General features: G+C 44.1%; 2 protein-coding genes across 11 annotated transcripts in view; one reads left to right on the forward strand and one right to left on the reverse strand.

The window, feature by feature from the left end:
* Positions 1–797, forward strand: part of PHOX2B (paired like homeobox 2B) — a 3,368-nt gene extending 2,571 nt beyond the window's left edge. Inside the window, exon 3 of the mRNA XM_085223240.1 lies at positions 1–797. This exon is cut by the window's left edge and continues 815 nt beyond it. The gene's annotated coding sequence lies outside the window, so the exon portion shown is untranslated.
* Positions 798–14,625: 13,828 nt separating this feature from the next.
* Positions 14,626–17,425, reverse strand: part of LIMCH1 (LIM and calponin homology domains 1) — a 161,816-nt gene continuing 159,016 nt past the window's right edge. For all 10 annotated transcript variants that reach the window (XM_085223251.1, XM_085223250.1, XM_085223245.1 and 7 more), the window contains one exon: positions 14,626–15,361. In XM_085223251.1, the coding sequence (XP_085079377.1) occupies positions 15,336–15,361 (26 nt within the window). In that variant the 3' untranslated portion in view covers positions 14,626–15,335. The remainder of the gene's footprint in view (positions 15,362–17,425) is intronic.

The following is a 17,425-nucleotide window of genomic DNA, read 5'->3' on the forward strand; positions in this document are numbered from 1 at the left end:
TCCCACGGTTCCCGCAGTTTTTAGGCATCTCCGTTAGGGTTTTCTAATTTTGTTTGAAGAGGCACAAAGTATAGCTCTTAGTTGAATGTTGGCAAGTATGCTTTCTCTTTTTCTGTGTCTTTCTACGACTGTGTTCCGTGACCCAGCTGTATAGTGTTATATCAGTACAGACGTGTCTAGTTGGCCGTATGAATAACGTTTTCCCTTCTCGTAGTCTCTATGGCGTGTCTTTATGGAGAAGTAAGGTTCTCACGGGTTCCGTTCCCTTTGCGTTTAGCGAGGCCCCGTTCAGGCCATGGGATCTTTCTGTTCTCAGTTGCATGTCGTCTCTTTTTTTTTTTTTTCTTTTTCATTTCTTTTTTTTTTTCTTTTTTCTTTTTTTTTTTTTCTTTTGCCTTCCTGTTGGAATATGTTTGTGAGCATAATCGTCATAAATTATGTTCAGGATTTTCAGATTTATTTATATGTGGTTCAAATGAATGCTTCTATTTAAAAGGGGAAATATTTCTACATGTGCATATAGTTTTCCAAGAGTGTACCATTAACTGATTGTTGATAATAAAAACCGAAAGCAAATACGGCACCGCAGTTCTCCTGACTCATTGCCCTTTGGGGAGCACTGGGGCCGGGATTGGTTTGATGGAGAACGTCGGGATCGGGACAGAGTCACGGAAACGGGCGGCGCTCCGCAGCATCTCTTTCAAGCCGCGTCTGCACCAGGAAGGCCAGAACCGCGATGCCATCATTAGGCCCTAATTATGCCGTTATTAATTAGCGGCAGACGGGCTGGTTGGGGGCGCGGGGCGGAAGATGCGTCAGCTCTGACCTTTTGTAGCTGCCTCGGCCCTCGGAAACGGCCAAAATTAAGCGATATACGTTAACATTAAAAACTGGGGAACAAAGCGCAGATCGCCCCGTCTGATAGACGCCCTCGGGCTGCCCGCACCGACCCGCGGAAGGCGACGGCTGCTCAGTGCCCGGGGCACAGCCGGGAGCTGCCGCTGCCCCGACGGGGCGGGCGGAGCGCGGCCCCAGCACTGCCCCGGGACAGCCCCGCACCCCCCCCCCCCGGGGGCACCGCGGGGTGAGCAGCGGGGACGGCGGGACACTGAACCCTGCCTGACTCTGTCTGGGGGAGGGGAGTGGTGGGGGTCTGGCTGAGGAGCGAATGTGGCAGAGGCAACCCCGTGCAGAGAGAGTGCCACAGCCAAACGCAGCCAGGAAAGTAGGACCAGTGCTGTTTCACTAAAGAAAATAGAACTGTTTTAAAATGCTGCAGTAAAACATGCAGTCTGTTCTCCAGAGGAAAACAAAAACCAAACCAAACCAAAACAAAAGCTCAACCTGAATGCATTTCTTGAATATACGATTTGTTGTAATGTAGCTCGCTTTTGCTGTTTTCTGCTTTCTTTGAAAAGCCATTTTGGATGTAAGCACAGGTATGTTTGGGACTGTCCTGGCCTGGCTCAGGGTTGCTGTGCTGCTGGTGGCAATGGATGGTGGCAAGTGCTGGCAAGGCTTCCCTCTGGGAGTGCAGCAGCACTTGTGTTGGCCCTGCCACGAGTCCTGTACCTACTGCTGCCATTTCACAGCATGCACTCATGGCTTGCTTCCGTGAGGAGATGATATCACACTACGTCTTTGGGTACTTCTTGTCACCTGTTCTTTATTTTGTCTCTAAAACTTGGGGTTTGCTTCATACAAAGGCTTCAGCTTCTGCACATTGAGTCCAGATCTGTTTCTGCTAGGCTAAGGATTGTTCTCACTCCTAATTTTTACTGCACTGAAAGCTGATTTACATCCTGATCTACCTTAGTCCTGGTTAACTAAGTAGGGTGTGAATTTAAATCCTTCCATACTCCCTCATTAAGGCTCAAACTTTGAAAATCTTTTCCAGAGCTGGAACAACTTACTGCTTTTGGTGAAGACATTATAAAAGGGATGCGGGGGCAGCCTTAAGTGCTGCAGTGTCTCTCAGTAATGGTTCATGCAGTGCAAAGATCACCTCTCTCTGACTGATTACGACTCTGCATTTATGCAGCAAAGCTTCTCCCTAGTCCTGCCATGCTGGAATGTACTGTCTGGCCAATTAATCCATCTGAACCCTAAAACCTTTCTCCAACCATTGCTTCTCATGTCCTGGTCACCACCAGTCAGCCACGCAGGGACCACAGGCCATATGGGATGCACTTTTCCAAGCACCAGCATACAGATGCATTCACAAACCTTAGTATCTGCTCAGGCAGGTAGAGGTGGATGGTTTGAAAATGCACAAAGCTTGTTGCTCCAGCCTCTTAGGAAAGGAGCTCTGGCCAGAAGATGCCACATGGCTGCTGAGCAGTGAGAGCCACAGGAGTGAGCTGCCCACAACCTCGAAAAACAGCTCCAGGCAGAGTGACAGAGCAAGTCAGAGGATGCTCTAGTGCAGAACCAGACTAAGGTTTGTCACTGGTTTTGTCCCTCCTCACTGTATTCCAATAAAAAGCAATTTGTCTGAGAGTCCAGCATCAACCCAGTATGAACACATTGCTTCTTGAAGAGTTCAAAGGCAGATCTGCATGGCCAGTGTGGTGAGTTCTCAAACAGACATCTTTGAAGAAACTGCAGTGTTTTGTTGTCAGCTCTTCTAAATTCCAGGACCAGAGTTCAGGCCTTACATTGCACCCAGCTCTGGGCAGTTCTGCTCGTGCTGTCACTTCCTGCTCTCCAATACACAATAAGTGTTTGTATGATGAGCCTCTGAGATGGATGGAGGACACTGCAAAAATTAATTTTGCCAGTATAGAACATATAGATGTCATGCAAGAACACTGCAATTAATTAAAAAGTAATTTTCACTGAGAAACAATGGTATTTAAATGGTTTAATCTTTACATATCTATACCTCCTTAATAAAGTTATCAAATGTTATTATCAATTTTTCATGTTTTAAGAGTCAAACATTAGTCTGCAGATCCCCCTCATGATCCATAAAGCAGAGCAGTCCTATGAGGGCCACCCTGCAATGGGATCAGATGCCTTCTGCTCCTTTCACCAGTTTTGTTTGGCTCTTTACCAGATGACACCTGACAACTGCTAGGAAATTAACTGGAGCACTACTAAAATCCCTCTGCTCCTTAGAAAACCAGCTTTTCTCTTTGTACTTTGCATGAGAGGCCATGAGATGGGACAAGGCAGGAGCTGAGAGAAATCCATCTCACTGTGTGGGCTTTCATCCAGCAACAGCTCAAGGAACCTCAGCTCACGCTCCCATTTCCTTGGGGGAAAATTCCCATGGAGAGAGGAAATCATCACCGGAGCTGACTCTCGCTGTGACTGTTATACTGGCACAGAATCAAGACATTTGCATGTGGAGAGGAACATCATTTCTCACTGCTTGCTGCAGGCTGAGGTGAGGGTCCTTCCTGCTCTTTTCTGAAATGGAGTCAGTGCAGACAATTACTGAGGTTTCAAGTGGCTAAGAGAAAGAAGATTGAACGCAAACAGGTTATTAGCAGTGAGAAGTGTAGGTGGGAGGAGCTGTGCCTGTCCAGGACTCTGAAATGGAGCATCTGCATAAAGTCCTGGCCACTGGGGTACCATCAGCTGCAGGCAGGCCTGCAGCAGTGCTGCCTGCTGGGTTGTTCCACAGGAAAGAGTCAGAGTATTTTACCCATAGGAGACCTGATCTACCCAGGAACGAAGGCACAGCTTCCGTGAGGTGTGTGCTAAGTACCTTGAGGAGTCAGTCTGATTCCCAGACCTTCTCCCAGGAGGGTGCTGCTGGGACCCCTGCGGAGAACACCATGCTCATCAGGGTTCAGCTTCAGCCAGATCTCGGTTCCAGGTCTCCTTAGCAACAATGGGAGCTGGGAGAGCTGCTACACAGAGCAGCTGTAATTCTTGTTGAGGTGTGTCATCATGTAACAGAATCAGATGCAACATGCAGTAACACAGATACTCCACAGACTGTCACAAGGTGCGGGTTATTCTACCCAAATTTTTTGCTTGTAGGGTCTGACAAAGCAGTTCAAAATAATCTCCTCGGATCAATGCTGTCGGGAGAACTCAAAGTACTGATCTCACTGCATCACACTGCTTCTGGATCAGCTGCCACTATAACGCTCCTGCTGTGCTACCTTAGGAGGGTTCCCAAAACGGGTGAGCTCTGACAAGAGCCAACTCCAGGGGAAGTGCTGCAGACAAAATGCCCCAAAATCCAGTACAACAGCACTCTCTCTAATTCCAAAGTTACATACATCCTTTACAAATCTTTATCCAATCACGTATTAACTTCCCTTCACAAATCAGGTGTCTTTATCCAATTATCTTCACACAAGCAAAACCCTGTGCAGAGCACCTCTTCCTCCTAGGGACCCTGGACCAACTCCAAGTGCTTCCAGGGACTGCTGACAGCATACAAATGTGCAGAGAAGGCAAACTCCCATCTTTTCTGCACACCTCTTCCTGCAGAGATGCCTGTGTTCAGAACCTTCATAACATCAAGAATAAGGTACGTTTGTTCCAAGAACCATGAATTGCTCACAGAATGGGGGAAAAAAAATCTATACATTGTCATATAGCAGTGTGTGATCATTTCTGCCTAAGTGAGTAGCAGGTGTAGTATAGGTAAAAGGAGGTGCTTCGACCCTCAAATAATCAGGCTGAGACCCATCACTACGAAGATTTGTTCAGAGGATGGTTGCAGCTGGATTCTGCAAACAGCTGAATGTTGAGTAAGAATGTCCAGCCAGCACAGTCAGGGCTAATAAAAGCTTCTGAAGCTGATATGAACCCATCCATTTCAGCGTTTAAGCCAACCTCAACTTATTAAAGGTGAGGCCTTCAACAAATATTTTCTTCCCAAAACATGTTTGTGTGCTTTTTTTTTCTTTTTTTTTTCCCCTAAAATAATCTTCTGTTGCTCAATTCCAGAAACAATTTTCCACGCTGTAGATCACAAATATCAGGCTGTGGTACGTTTCTGTATTTAACAGTAAATGAAAGCATGTCCACCCAAATTTGCTTCATTTACATCTCTCCATTGTCTTGCAGGGCCAGCAGTAGTCCTGGTTGCCTCCACAGGGCCAATTTCAGCTCAGGAGTAAGTACACTGCACAGCTGAAGTCAAATACTCATGCCTGCAAAGTAATTCATTTTTCCTATTATTACCGATTGCTTCCATTGATCAGTACTTTCACCGCTGCATTCCACTAATACATTTAAATGCCAATGTGGGAATTAATTATTCTCATTTATTTCCTTCAGAAGATCATGAAATCAAACTTTTTTCCTGAGATTTTGAGATGAGTACAAAAATTCATGGCCAGATTTGTCTTTAAAATTGTTCAGAATCAGTCGTACAAAGCCTTGTAGGCTTAAAATAATTCTGAAGAACTTTCTTTTTCAGATATTCTTACAAAAATATTTTGAAGTAATAAGAATGAAAAAAAATCACTCAAATACCACAATGAAAAACCCATAATTTCTAAATCTTTACTTGTGAGTTCTGAACAAAAGGAGTCTCTCTAAGCAATGAAAAATACTAACGATACATGAGATGATTCAATTATATAACTGTGTATTGTAATTCTCAGTGCTTTATAAAAGGCAAAATTCAGATATGCTATACAATAAATTATCATTAAGACGAGACTACAGTTTGGTCTAATAGAATCCCATTATTTAGAAATGGATGAAGAAACCCTATTAGATTACATAGTTAATTTTCTGCCAGTGCTGAGGTCACTGCTCTTTCACTCTTGGGCTGGCCTACGTGAAAACTGTTGGTACAGCTGAGCGTCTTCTTGTGCAGTGGGGTTTCAGAAATAAAGGGGAGCTCTGTGTGGACCATCACTTCCATAAAGGAATGAAAACAACTGTGCTGGACAAGTCATCTTCATATATTATTTTAAAGAAGAAGAAAATCTACTCCCACTGTGGGGACAAATACCCCAATGGCAACACAACCCCGTCAACAGGCACAGGAGGATTAGGGGCCGACCCGGCCAACAGCACTGCTGGGCTCTGCCATTAAGCACAGAGCAGTCATTGTGGCAGGCTGCCTCCTCTTGCTCCACAGTCCATGTGTGTGAGCTCTCAGGGCTCAGGTGCGGCTTCATTCCCATTCCCCAGAGCTGTTCCCCTCAAGTGGCCACCTTTTCCTCCCGGTGATAAATTAGCCCCAAGGGCTGTGTTCTCTGGAGAGGCTCTCACACAGTACTTGTACTCTCCCAGTACAGCAGTTCCAGGACAAGAAGAGCACAGATTTCACTGGCAGTATCTTATCACCCAAAGAGGAGCAGTTCTCCCAACTCATACTGATACAGTGACAACTTTTTCTGCAGGGACACAAAAGCTGAGTACATGTCCTTTGAAGTGCATCGAATTTTTCTCAGGGAAAAGTGCACCAGGAATATGACTTATCCCACCCTGTCTTAACTAATTCCTCTCTCATAGTTATCATGCTGCTTCCACTAGAAACGTCTGTGAGGCCCCAGGTGATGCCCTGCACAGCTCAGGGAGATGCAAAGAGAGCTCTCCAAGTGCCTGAACAGCTCATGGATGTCAAAAAACATGGGCTGCTAGCAGACACCACCTGTGCTTCATGCAGCTGGGAAAGGAACAAGTGTGAGTGAGGTGCTTCTGTCTGTCTGGTCAGCACCTCTACAATGGGATCTGTGGACTTAACAAACTCATTATTAACCACATTGAAGGCTGGACATACTGAAATGATTGCTTACTGTCAGTGTTTCCAAGAGACCTGAGAAATAAGTCTTGTACAGTGTCATGTTGGGAAGCACAAATCACTTTGTGTTCTGGAGTTAGGCAAGCAATAGGTGTAAAAAAGAATCGGATATTGCTAATGGCTGTAACTCCACAAGGACACCACACCAAGGTGATGTGCTGAAGAAATAGCTGCAAAAGTTGCCTTATTTTATTGTCACGCTGTGATTTATTTTTGTAACCAAGGTCCTAGCTGGACAGTTGTCTCACCAGCATAAAACAAAAGAGATGGCACTGAGGTAAAATGATGGAAAAGAAGATCTGAACAATTATACAAAGCAGATAAGCCATTAACTGCTGCCAGGATCCAAGGATGTGCTCTGCAGGACATTCAGGCTGCAGCTGTCATTAAGGCGATCCTGAGTCATTCTGGTGCAGAGCAGAACACTGACATTGGGAAAAGTGCATCTGTAGGAGCTTCTGGGCAGCCTGGGTTCAGGCTGGTGTCTGCCACAGGCTGGGGCTGAAGTAACTTTGGGATTTGGGGCTGTGAGCCAGAATTCTCCTTTTCTCTTTTCTCTTTTCTCTCCTCTCCTCTCCTCTCCTCTCTTCTCCTCTTATGTTTAACAGGCTCTCACCTGGAAGCATCATCGCATCTGGCTAATGATTTTCCACACTGCATCACCTGTAGGAAGGTGACAGTGGAGAAACTACATTTATGTGATAAATTAAGTGCAAGAAACAATCCATGTGGCCAGTTTGTTCAACTGATCCGGAGAGCTCTCTGCAAGGGAAGAAGAGCAGGAGCATGTGCTGCCCCTACAAAACTGCTGATATTCTTTAGTGATCCTGAGCCACCCTGAAATCACACACAGGTGGCTCTTAAATAAGCACTCATGCAGCATCACTCCTGGCTACAAGCTCATTCCCCTTCCAGCAGAACTGCAGTGTACTCCTTGGGGGCTTCCTGTTAGCTGTGAGGTGACTGGAGGAACAAATGTTAAATATCTAGAGTGAATGGGATATTCCCTCCCTGAAGAGAGATGTGTTAAGTGTTAACTGATAATTTTTAAAATACTTTGGTGAAAATATTCAACATGTTTAGTTTTATTTTCACTGATCCATTTGAAATAATTAAATCCATAAGTCTTTTTCAGAAAATGAATTATTGTCACAGCCTCACAGCATTAATTTATTACCCAGGGTAATAACCTTGGCCAAAATGCCTATTTCAGCTCTTGAATAAGGGCTTGGTTCACATGTCCGATGTCCTGTGTAAGAGAATTAGCAGAAACTCATCTCAATGTGGTTTCAAAAGAGGAAACTAAGCAGACAGCCTTGTTAATTTAGCATATAGACTTGGAATAAAGCACAACATCCATCATCTCTTGAAATTCAATTAAAAATTGGTCTTGTGTCCAAGGAAAAGGAGCCAATTTTCTGCTGGAAGCAGAGCCTTGGAAGATCACTAAAACCCTTAATGGTTCTTTCATTGTGGGAGCCAACATGAAAGGAAACCAGTTTGGGAGTTCAGATTACCCCTCCCATTAAGAGCCAGAGCCTGTACAGGCGGGCCCCTGGCTGCTGGTGATGCTCCCTGCCTGCACAGATACAGAGCTCTGGCTCCTGCTCTTCCTCCAGGCCCTCCCACTGCCATGGTTGAGGCCACACTGCCTGGCTCCATGCACCGCACTGCAGCCCATGTCCTCCTGCTGCCACGGTGGTAAAAAGATGCTTGCAAACATGCGCTGAGATTTAATACCTTGGGAAAGGGAAGCCTGAAAATATGTTAACAAGATTTTCAGCATTAAACACAATTTTGTTTCAGATTTCAGCTGTTAAACATCTTAATTTGTTTTGCTTTTTACTCCAGTACCATAATGCTAATAAACTCTGACAGCCTGTGACTCTGCAATGAGGAGGTTTCTCAAACCAATCTCTTTACTTGAAATCTGATTTACAAAGCCTCAGTCCTTCAGCTGGATGGCAGCGGTTGCATCAATGGCTTGACATAGGAGCACACGTTGAGTGTCTTAGGGGGAGGGACATCTTTTCCTTGTGTGTTTGTTTTCTTCTAGCGGAGCTAGAGGATTTGCTGAGATGAACTAATTTTCTTAACCCTCCAGTATCCTCCTGTATCAATAAACCCCTTCTAATAATTGCTGTCATGCTGTGTTTGCCACACTCCAAAAGAAATAGCGGATATTCTTCTGGAACAAGCATAGAACTCTTGGTGCACAATATAGGGAGCATCCATGCAGTTTATTTTTAGGTTTTATCATGCTTTTTATGGTATTTTTCTGTTTTTGGTTAATTCAGAAAGCTTCTGGACCCCCATGTTCTCATCCCAGCCCTGCCTTTGTTGGCTTCTCCTTGCTACTGATAGGTCAGACTTCTTGCTGGCCAATGCTGAGACACCAGGGCCATCAGCTCCAGCTGTAGGCCAGCCCCAGCCTCATGTGGGTCATCATTTTCCTGGGAAAGCAGGGATTTGTCCTGTGAGAAGTGCACGTGATGGCATTTCACAGGATGACTGAGGTGGAAAGGGACCTTTGGGTCTACCTGGCCCAACTCCTGCTCCAGCAGGGATACCCAGGGCAGTGTGCCTAGGCCCATGTCCAGGTGGCTTTTAGAGATCTCCAAGGATGGAGATATTATATCAGAAAACCCTGCAAAGCAAGCATCAACAATACCAGACAAACACAAACGTCTGCTCTCCAAGGTGTTCATTCAGACTGCTGCCTCCTTTTGACTCCATGCTGAAGAAGCTGGGTGCTCAGAATTGTGGTACTCAAAATTGTTCAGAATCTTGTCCAAATTGTGTTGGCTTACTGCAGTGCAAAGGAAACAACTGATATTGTATTCAGGCTGCAGCTCACTGTCAAAATGGGGACGACTGTTAAAACTGCAAACCAGTGGAAGGATGTTGTAGGATTTATTTTCTTTCCATGATGAAAAGTGTGAGGGCAGACAGTGGAGAAATGCATCTTACCACGTTGTCCATGCTAGCCACAGGGATCTAATAAAAATTATCAATGAGCATGCATGCAGTTTTGCCATAGTGGGGCTGCTTCAGTTATTGATATGGTCCTGCAGGATTCCCACTGCAGGCAGTGGCTGCTTGCAACTCTCCAAAGCCCATCAGGCAGATGCCATACTTATTGATGGCCCCTTTTCCTAACTGGGGCTGGACAGCAAAAAGGTGAAAAATGCTGCATTGATAAATTGGGAAGAATTTCTGCCCTAATAGCAGAATGCTTGGCATCTGAGGGGAGGCTGGTGACTGGCCCAGGCCTCTTCCTCCCGTCCACCTCCCACTGCCATCAGCACAGCATCCCCAGCACTCTGCCTTTGCTTCACCAAGCATCCATCAGGAGGTCATCGTCTGAAGAGATGACGCAAGTCCTGCAAGCCAAACTACAAGCATCCTGAGGAGTACTTCCAAGTATATTTTCTGTGATTTCTCACATTCACACAGATATACATCCTTCAGGAGATTAATGATGCTGTGAGGCAGCAGCCATGCCCTGCTGAGCATGACATCCTACCCTCAGGTACTGGGTGCACACAAGTAATTGTTTTCTGTTGCAAAAGACTTCTCCCAACAGAAACACTCAGGCTCTCTCAGATAGAGTTAATACAGAAAATTTTCTTGTTTGCAGAAAATACTGATCTTCATAGTATACACCACCGAACCTCTTAAGGACTAGCATGATGGCTCATTTCTGGTGATTCTGAAGCTCCCATAGTTTCCAGAGAGGTGGGTGGCATTTCTCTGTCCCCATGCTTGTCACTGAAGCAGTGTGTTATCCATAATCAGAAGTGACAGAGAAAAGGAATTTTTACAAATCTTATTTTCTGCTTTCTGTTGATCAATCTTATTGTTCAAGGAAAGATTAGCATTTCTATTATTTTTTCTTTAATTTCTACAGACATGCAACCAGCCCCAGCACATTTTAAGCAGCATGTGACCTGCTTAGAGCACATGGGTCTGCGAATCGTGGATGCAGCATTAGCTGGGAGAATCTGCAGTGCCTCATATGCGGTGAAGCAGATGGACTCTACGGATGAGTTAGCAGGGACTCATCACATTGTTTCCAATGATGGATTATTTTCACCCAAAATGGTTTAAAATCCCATATGCTTTGGAGAAGATAGCTCCAGTTTGGGGAGGAGGGCTCCAATGGCTCCTCCAGCAGAGTGCAGGGGGCTTTGGAGCAGAGCAGCAGCAGCACAGAGGCAAGCATCCAACCTCCTTGCTTCATTCATGTTATAGGATATGAAACAAATGACCAAGAAAAGTGAAAATCCCCAGCTTGTAGCCCCGCAGCACACTGTGAGGACAGTCACAGACCAGCCGTGCCTCCTATCTCTGTTTTGGGCTCTTACTGCTCTCAAAACTTGAGCGGTTTCCAGTTTAGTCATTTCCCCTTATCAGGAAATTCAGATGAAATTACATTCCTACCGGAGGCTTTTAGTAGTGTAGCGGAGCCCTATTCAGCCTTAAAGGAGATGCATTTTTCTGGCACTTGCTTTCCAACTGGGGGGGTGGGGGGAGGGTTGACCTGATTGGTCCCAGTGCCCACAGCCCTTCCTACCCTCATTGTGGACATGCCCTTGAGATGGAGCTGTTGTCACCTTGCGCTGCTGCCACCCAGCCCCCAGGAGAGCAGAGAAGAGTGATTGCCCTCCCCAAATGCATTGAGCACCATCATCTCTAACCACTGCCTGCTGTCAGGAAGGGGACCATTTGACCACATACCTCACTTTGCTAAATCAGGCAGCCAGAGCTGCACCTACAGCTGATTGTCACAGAGCTGAAAGCAGGCTGATGAACAGTCACCAAAGCTGTGCCCAGCAGCCTGAGTGCCAGCCCTCACCCCAACCTCAAGGCACCTGGTGCACCCACAGCTCCCTCCCACCACCTGGCCCTTAGCTATGCAGAAATGGTGCAGCTCCATTAAGGCAGCTGGGATCCAGGCACCAGGATAAAAATCTACTTTTGGAAACAATCAAATTGTCCATGCTTCCCTGTGACTCATCTAACAGCCGAGATGTGCTTCTGGCACAAAACCAAACCCACCATCCAGAGTGCCCAGACAAAAGGAAGAGAAAGGGGCTCAGAACTTGGTGTGAGCGTTCTGCTGGTTACTGCTGAAGTAACCACAGACTGATTGGGATCCACAAATTAGCACATGCACAGCCAAGCACAAACTCTCAGAAATGCCTAGAAACAGAATTACCCAAGCACAAGTTCAGTTCTGCAAACCTAAAGTGTTTTATTGAGCCATCATCTGAACCACAGCCCACTGCATCGGTGAAAAGCCTTAGAGGCTTTGGGTTCAACTCACAGCCACAACAGCCACAGGAAGTGCTTGCTATTTCCCACATCAGGCACACGTGCCCTTCTACATACCCTGAAGCGGCAGCCCTGGAGCTGTGTCCTTCCCCTGTGTGCCTCCTTTCCTGTCCCACTCCACTTCTGTGAGGCTCAGCCTACACCAACCATGTGGCAGCTTTTTACTGTGGGATGCTCACACCCAATAGTCCCATTTGACAAATACACTACACACAGCATGGCAAGTTAGTTACAATAAGTAAAGCGACACCACCAAAGGTAATCAACATTTTATTTATAAACATACATTTACTATAAAAGCTGTTGCATTTTAGACAAGTTTTCCCAATTTCCAGAGGCATTTTAGAATAAATAAAAAGAAGGAAAGATTAGTGTAAATGGCATTCAACATCAGCACAGCAAGGACAGGCAATCCCTGCTCTGACTGGACACGCACATAGGGATGGTCCCCTCCAATTCACTGACCTTTGAGACACTGATTGGAAACTACAAATGTGTGGTGTCAGTAACACTACACAGCAAAGTAAGAAAAAACACACCATGGGGAGAGGGGCAGCAGGACACAAATGGGCTATGACACCTGGTCAGGTTTTCTGGAGTAATGAGAGGCTAAATAAGTTTTGAAACATTTAAAACCCATTACATACATTGTACGTGCTTAGCAATAATAAATCCTTTTTGCAACGAATGCATTTACACTGTAATTCAAATGTTGTGAAGTGTTATTTTCTTTCTGTGCTTAAAGTTCCTGATAAGAAATGTATCGTGTGTTGAAGTCATGTGTTAAAACAGGAAAGAATGGAAATAAAACAAAAGAAATTAGCCTGAATGAATTTGCCATGCAAGACTCCAAAGGAAATACAAATCAAATGTAAGCTGTTGGTAAGTATGATTTAGAAAACTGTTGAAAGCTATTCTGAGCTGGTGAACAGGGGGAAATCACTCACTAGGGGAAAATCTGAAGCCTGAGGACTCTGCTGCTTCTTTTTGCTTTACATACAATCATATTCACTACAGCATGCACATCTGACACTACAGACAGACATGGGATAAGCTGAGCAGCCCAGAGATGCCGTGCCCAATCCCTGCTCATGCATTTCAGTCCCATGCATGCTCCAAACAGCTGGGGCTCTCCTCTCAAGGTTAAGGATAAGCACACCCCATCCGTGACACCAGCTCTCCTGCACACCTACACTACAGCACGGGGAGAAGTGGTGACTGGGACCAAACAGACACACAAGCATGCACTAAAGGTCTTCTTCAAAACTTAGGCCCAGGCACTGTGTATGTTCACATACTCTTAGTGCAGCACATGGAACTGTGCAGATGAACCAAGCAGTTTATAAAATCTGCTTTTTGCATTTTCATCTTACGTATTATCTGCAGGAAAACATTATGCTGACCACATGCAAAGGGTAAACATGCTAGTTATCAAAACCTGCTAACAGTAAATCATGCCACAAATCATGTTAATCAAAATAGTGGGCTTCACTGTTCTACTCCCAGAACATTTTTCTGATTTTCATTTTTTTAAAAATTATTCCCCAGGTGAAGTCCATGAAGGACTTCAGGGTTTGGGATATATTGCATCCGTAAGTCATTGCTGACGGTGTGCAACATCTTTGTGTTTTCTAAGGCACAACTTAAGGAAGCGACACCTCCCAGCCCATCGCCACGATGTCCCCAGATGACAGCACTGCACGTGTGTTGGCAGCGACACGCGGTTCTCAATCGGTGTGCAGCTCACATGCAAGCAGTTGCCTTTGTTTAAACAAAACGTTGTCAGCTATGTTACAGCCCCAAATTATTGCTGTCCTAATAACAACTTGATTTCCGTTTCCCAGCAAATCAAAAGAAAATGGATGAGCACCTACATAAATCTCTACAACTTAATCACAGTTCTAAGGCAGAATAAGTTGATGTTTTTCCCTCCATTTAAGTTGCACAGCAAACAGCAAAAATGGGATACTGCAAATAACCATTTCCTTTGTATTTTACAGCTGTACCACATCACCTAAACTCATCTGTGTGTTCTGACAAGCTCACACAGCTCTGGCTGCTGTTTCCACAAGCTGCAGGAACACTTCACAAGGAGCACACACTTCACCAAAAAGCATAAACACTGGAGCAAGCCATTGCCTGTCGCTATCAGCTTCCATGCCCGCGTTCCACTCTCGTCGGTTTTGCTCATTTTGTCTGGGAGGATATATGGAAAACAGAACTTCACAGCTGTGTAATTCAATGCTGACCTAATGGGAGGACTCTGGAGAGGGCCAAACACACGCGTATTTCTCCCCACGAGATTTCAACCACGCACAGTGTTTGCAAGTGGAACAGCAGACCTCAGAACAACTCAGCCCATCAGCGGGATGCTGCACAACCAGGAAAGCTTCACTGTAACCATCGCACTGCAGCTCGCAGACTCACAAGGCATTGTGTCCGCCCACTGCGCAGCCTCCCCCTGCATCACCCCGTCCTTAAACCTCATAAAAACACCGGCTTCTGAACCTGCTGAGGATTGCTACTGACGGGAACCTTGCAGTCGTTAACGGTATACAGTCTTTAGGTTTAATGAAGAAATCTTTATTTGAGAGAATATCAAGCTATAGTCATGAACATTACTTGAGGTACACAAACAAAAAATCCTATTGCTAAAGGTGCAATAATTTATTTGTATAACTCCTACCCTCCGCTGAAGGTAATATAAACACAAAACGTCTCAGAATTACAGGATGTATTATCAAACTAGTCTCTGTATAAAAAAAGTTATAGCTTCAGTTATAACAGAGCAGTCATGTGCTGTGATGCTTAGTTTTTCAAATGCACTGATTAGATGCTATCTTAAAATTACTTCTCATCTCAACTTGGCATATTCTATAAAGGTTCTGTAAACTCAAAATTTTAATTCCTAGAAATGTTAACACAAAACAGCTTTATTGCATGTTTATTTTCTTATTACTTTCAGGAGAACAAAGTAACAGACTGAAAATCATAAACATACCTGAAAAGGTGGGATTTTGTTGTTATTGTTATAGTACTTAGGCTTTGCCTTAACAAATACGGTCATACATATTTTGCAAATTTCTTAAGAAAGGGAAAACCAACATATTGCATTTTAAAGGAGCAGGTGCAGTACTTGTATGAGTTTTTCAAAATGAGATGAGAGTCACGATTTCCATGAATTCAAGCTCTTACAAATGATTGTCTGGAGGCAGCCAATACATGTGAGAAGAGAGTTCCTTCTTGAAAGTTACTAGCACTGAAAGTCATGTCACAATGTAGTTGGCTGTCCAGCAGCTGGAAAAACAAAACAAAACAAAGTTGTTAGTTTATAAATGTTAACAAACATTCTTCCTGAAGAAAATGGAGTGCCAAGGATTTTCTTCTTTCCATCTCTACCATTAAAACAAAAAAACAAAAAACACCTGGAAATATGTATTGTTTGTGCCCTGATTCTCCTTCTTCCCGCAAAGTTGAGGCACTAACTGCAAAGAATTCCGTGCCATGTGCGATCGCACGCACTTTTATTTCATTTGCTCTGGAAGTACTTGGGGGTACATTTACTTTTAGGCTCTGCAGTGGCAAAACAGTGAAGCAAAGGGCTGATGAGTCATCTTCAGCTGTGCCTGGTTTGTGTTATCTGACAATACAGAGCCCTTGTGTCACTTGGCCACACAGAGAATCTCTTCAATTTGCTGCTTGCCTTTGACTTCAACATCCACAAATCTGTAACTGTTTGTATGTTTATCATTCAATATTGAGCTCCCCTCAGTAATTGCCAAGGGGAGGTTTTGGGGTAGAGAAATAATCTACCCAAATCCCTTATCCGTTTTCATTTAGAAAGCAGAAATATACCCTGGGCTGCTATAAAATCTTTAATGCATTTTTCTCTTAAGGTTTTTCATACTTGATTTTGGAAAAAAAAAAAAAAAAAAATCACCCCCAGTTTCAAGTAAGCAAGATGCTGGCAGTCAAAATATTTCACTGAGATGTCTGTCAGCATTTCAGAGCAATACTGATCAACCATGGGTTTGTCAGAGATCACCAGCTGTGTGCGCTGCTGTGTAGGCTTTTTAGAGGAAAGCAACTCATTTTATAGTTAGCAGCAGACACTGTGGAACCAGAAAGCAGCACATGAGCATTGCACCAGTTTGTTCTTCATTTCAGAAGTGGAGTTCATCAAGTTTAAGTTAAAAATGAGAGAGAAACCATTTTTGCAGATTGATGACATCAAAGCTAGTCCCTTTGAGCTCGTCAACAAGAACCAGTTTTTGAGATTTTGCATGAGGCACAGACACAGCACGAAGAGGCAGTTTGCAGGAAAAAAAAACCCCAAACCTTTGCCATTATTATTTTTCAGGAAGTATCCATCTCCACAAAATCTATTCCCACAGTCATCAGCCTGATTCCTATTGTGTTCAAAATGTGCAAATGTAAAATCTCCCAGCACAAAACACTGCACATCACTTCGGTGGTGCTTCTTCTAGCAATGCTGCAGTGGAAACGATGATGAAATGATTTCTACAGCATACAGGCTGATATATAATTTAATTAAGCTTTCAGCTATCCTTATGGGACCTCAATTCTTGTTTAAGCAAAAAGGATTATGAAAAAAAGAAAAATATGACTTTTATCACATTCTTCTCTTTTTCGTGTAAATGCAGATGTGTAAATGTGCATTATAAAGATGAGGACTTGACCTACAGGAGGAAGTTTTATGGTATCATGACTCAAGGGAAAAACTGTATCTAAATGCACCAGGTTAAACTGTTAACACAAAAAGTCGCTAACATATCACAGTAGAATTAAAAAAAAAAAAACCACCAGGGAAATAATTATACAACAGCACCCCCTAGCTCTGCTGATGGGGAAATGTCGCTGACATGAAATACCTGAGAGAAAAAAAATCAGAGGTACTTTCCCGACTCCTGGATGTCTACTGCTTTGGAGGGAGAGGATGAGAAGCAGCAGAAATAGGAGAAAAGTGCTCTTTATCCCTACTTCTCAATTACAGCTGTAGGCAGTGTATACACAGAACACTGACAGGTAACTGGAGGGCAAAGACTACTCCCATCTTTTTTTCTATGCCTTCCAAAATGCTCCAGCATTTTGGTAACAAGTCTTAGAAACCCACGACTAGAAAGAATTTTCAAGTGACTGACTCCAGGGCTGAAAAATGCATTAAGATTTCTTTGACATGCAGTTATCTGGCTCAGTCTTCAATACTTACAGCAAACTACATGTCTGGAGATCCTAACACATGGATTCGTTATGGGAAGTTATAGATAGTTCCTAATATTTTCCCTCACCTATTTCTCTACAAATAGATGTTTAGAGACATTAAAAAAAAAAAAAAAAAAA

Source organism: Meleagris gallopavo, chromosome 4 (genome assembly GCF_905368555.1).
Source record: "Meleagris gallopavo chromosome 4, MGAL_WU_HG_1.1, whole genome shotgun sequence".
Lineage (NCBI taxonomy): Eukaryota > Metazoa > Chordata > Aves > Galliformes > Phasianidae > Meleagris > Meleagris gallopavo.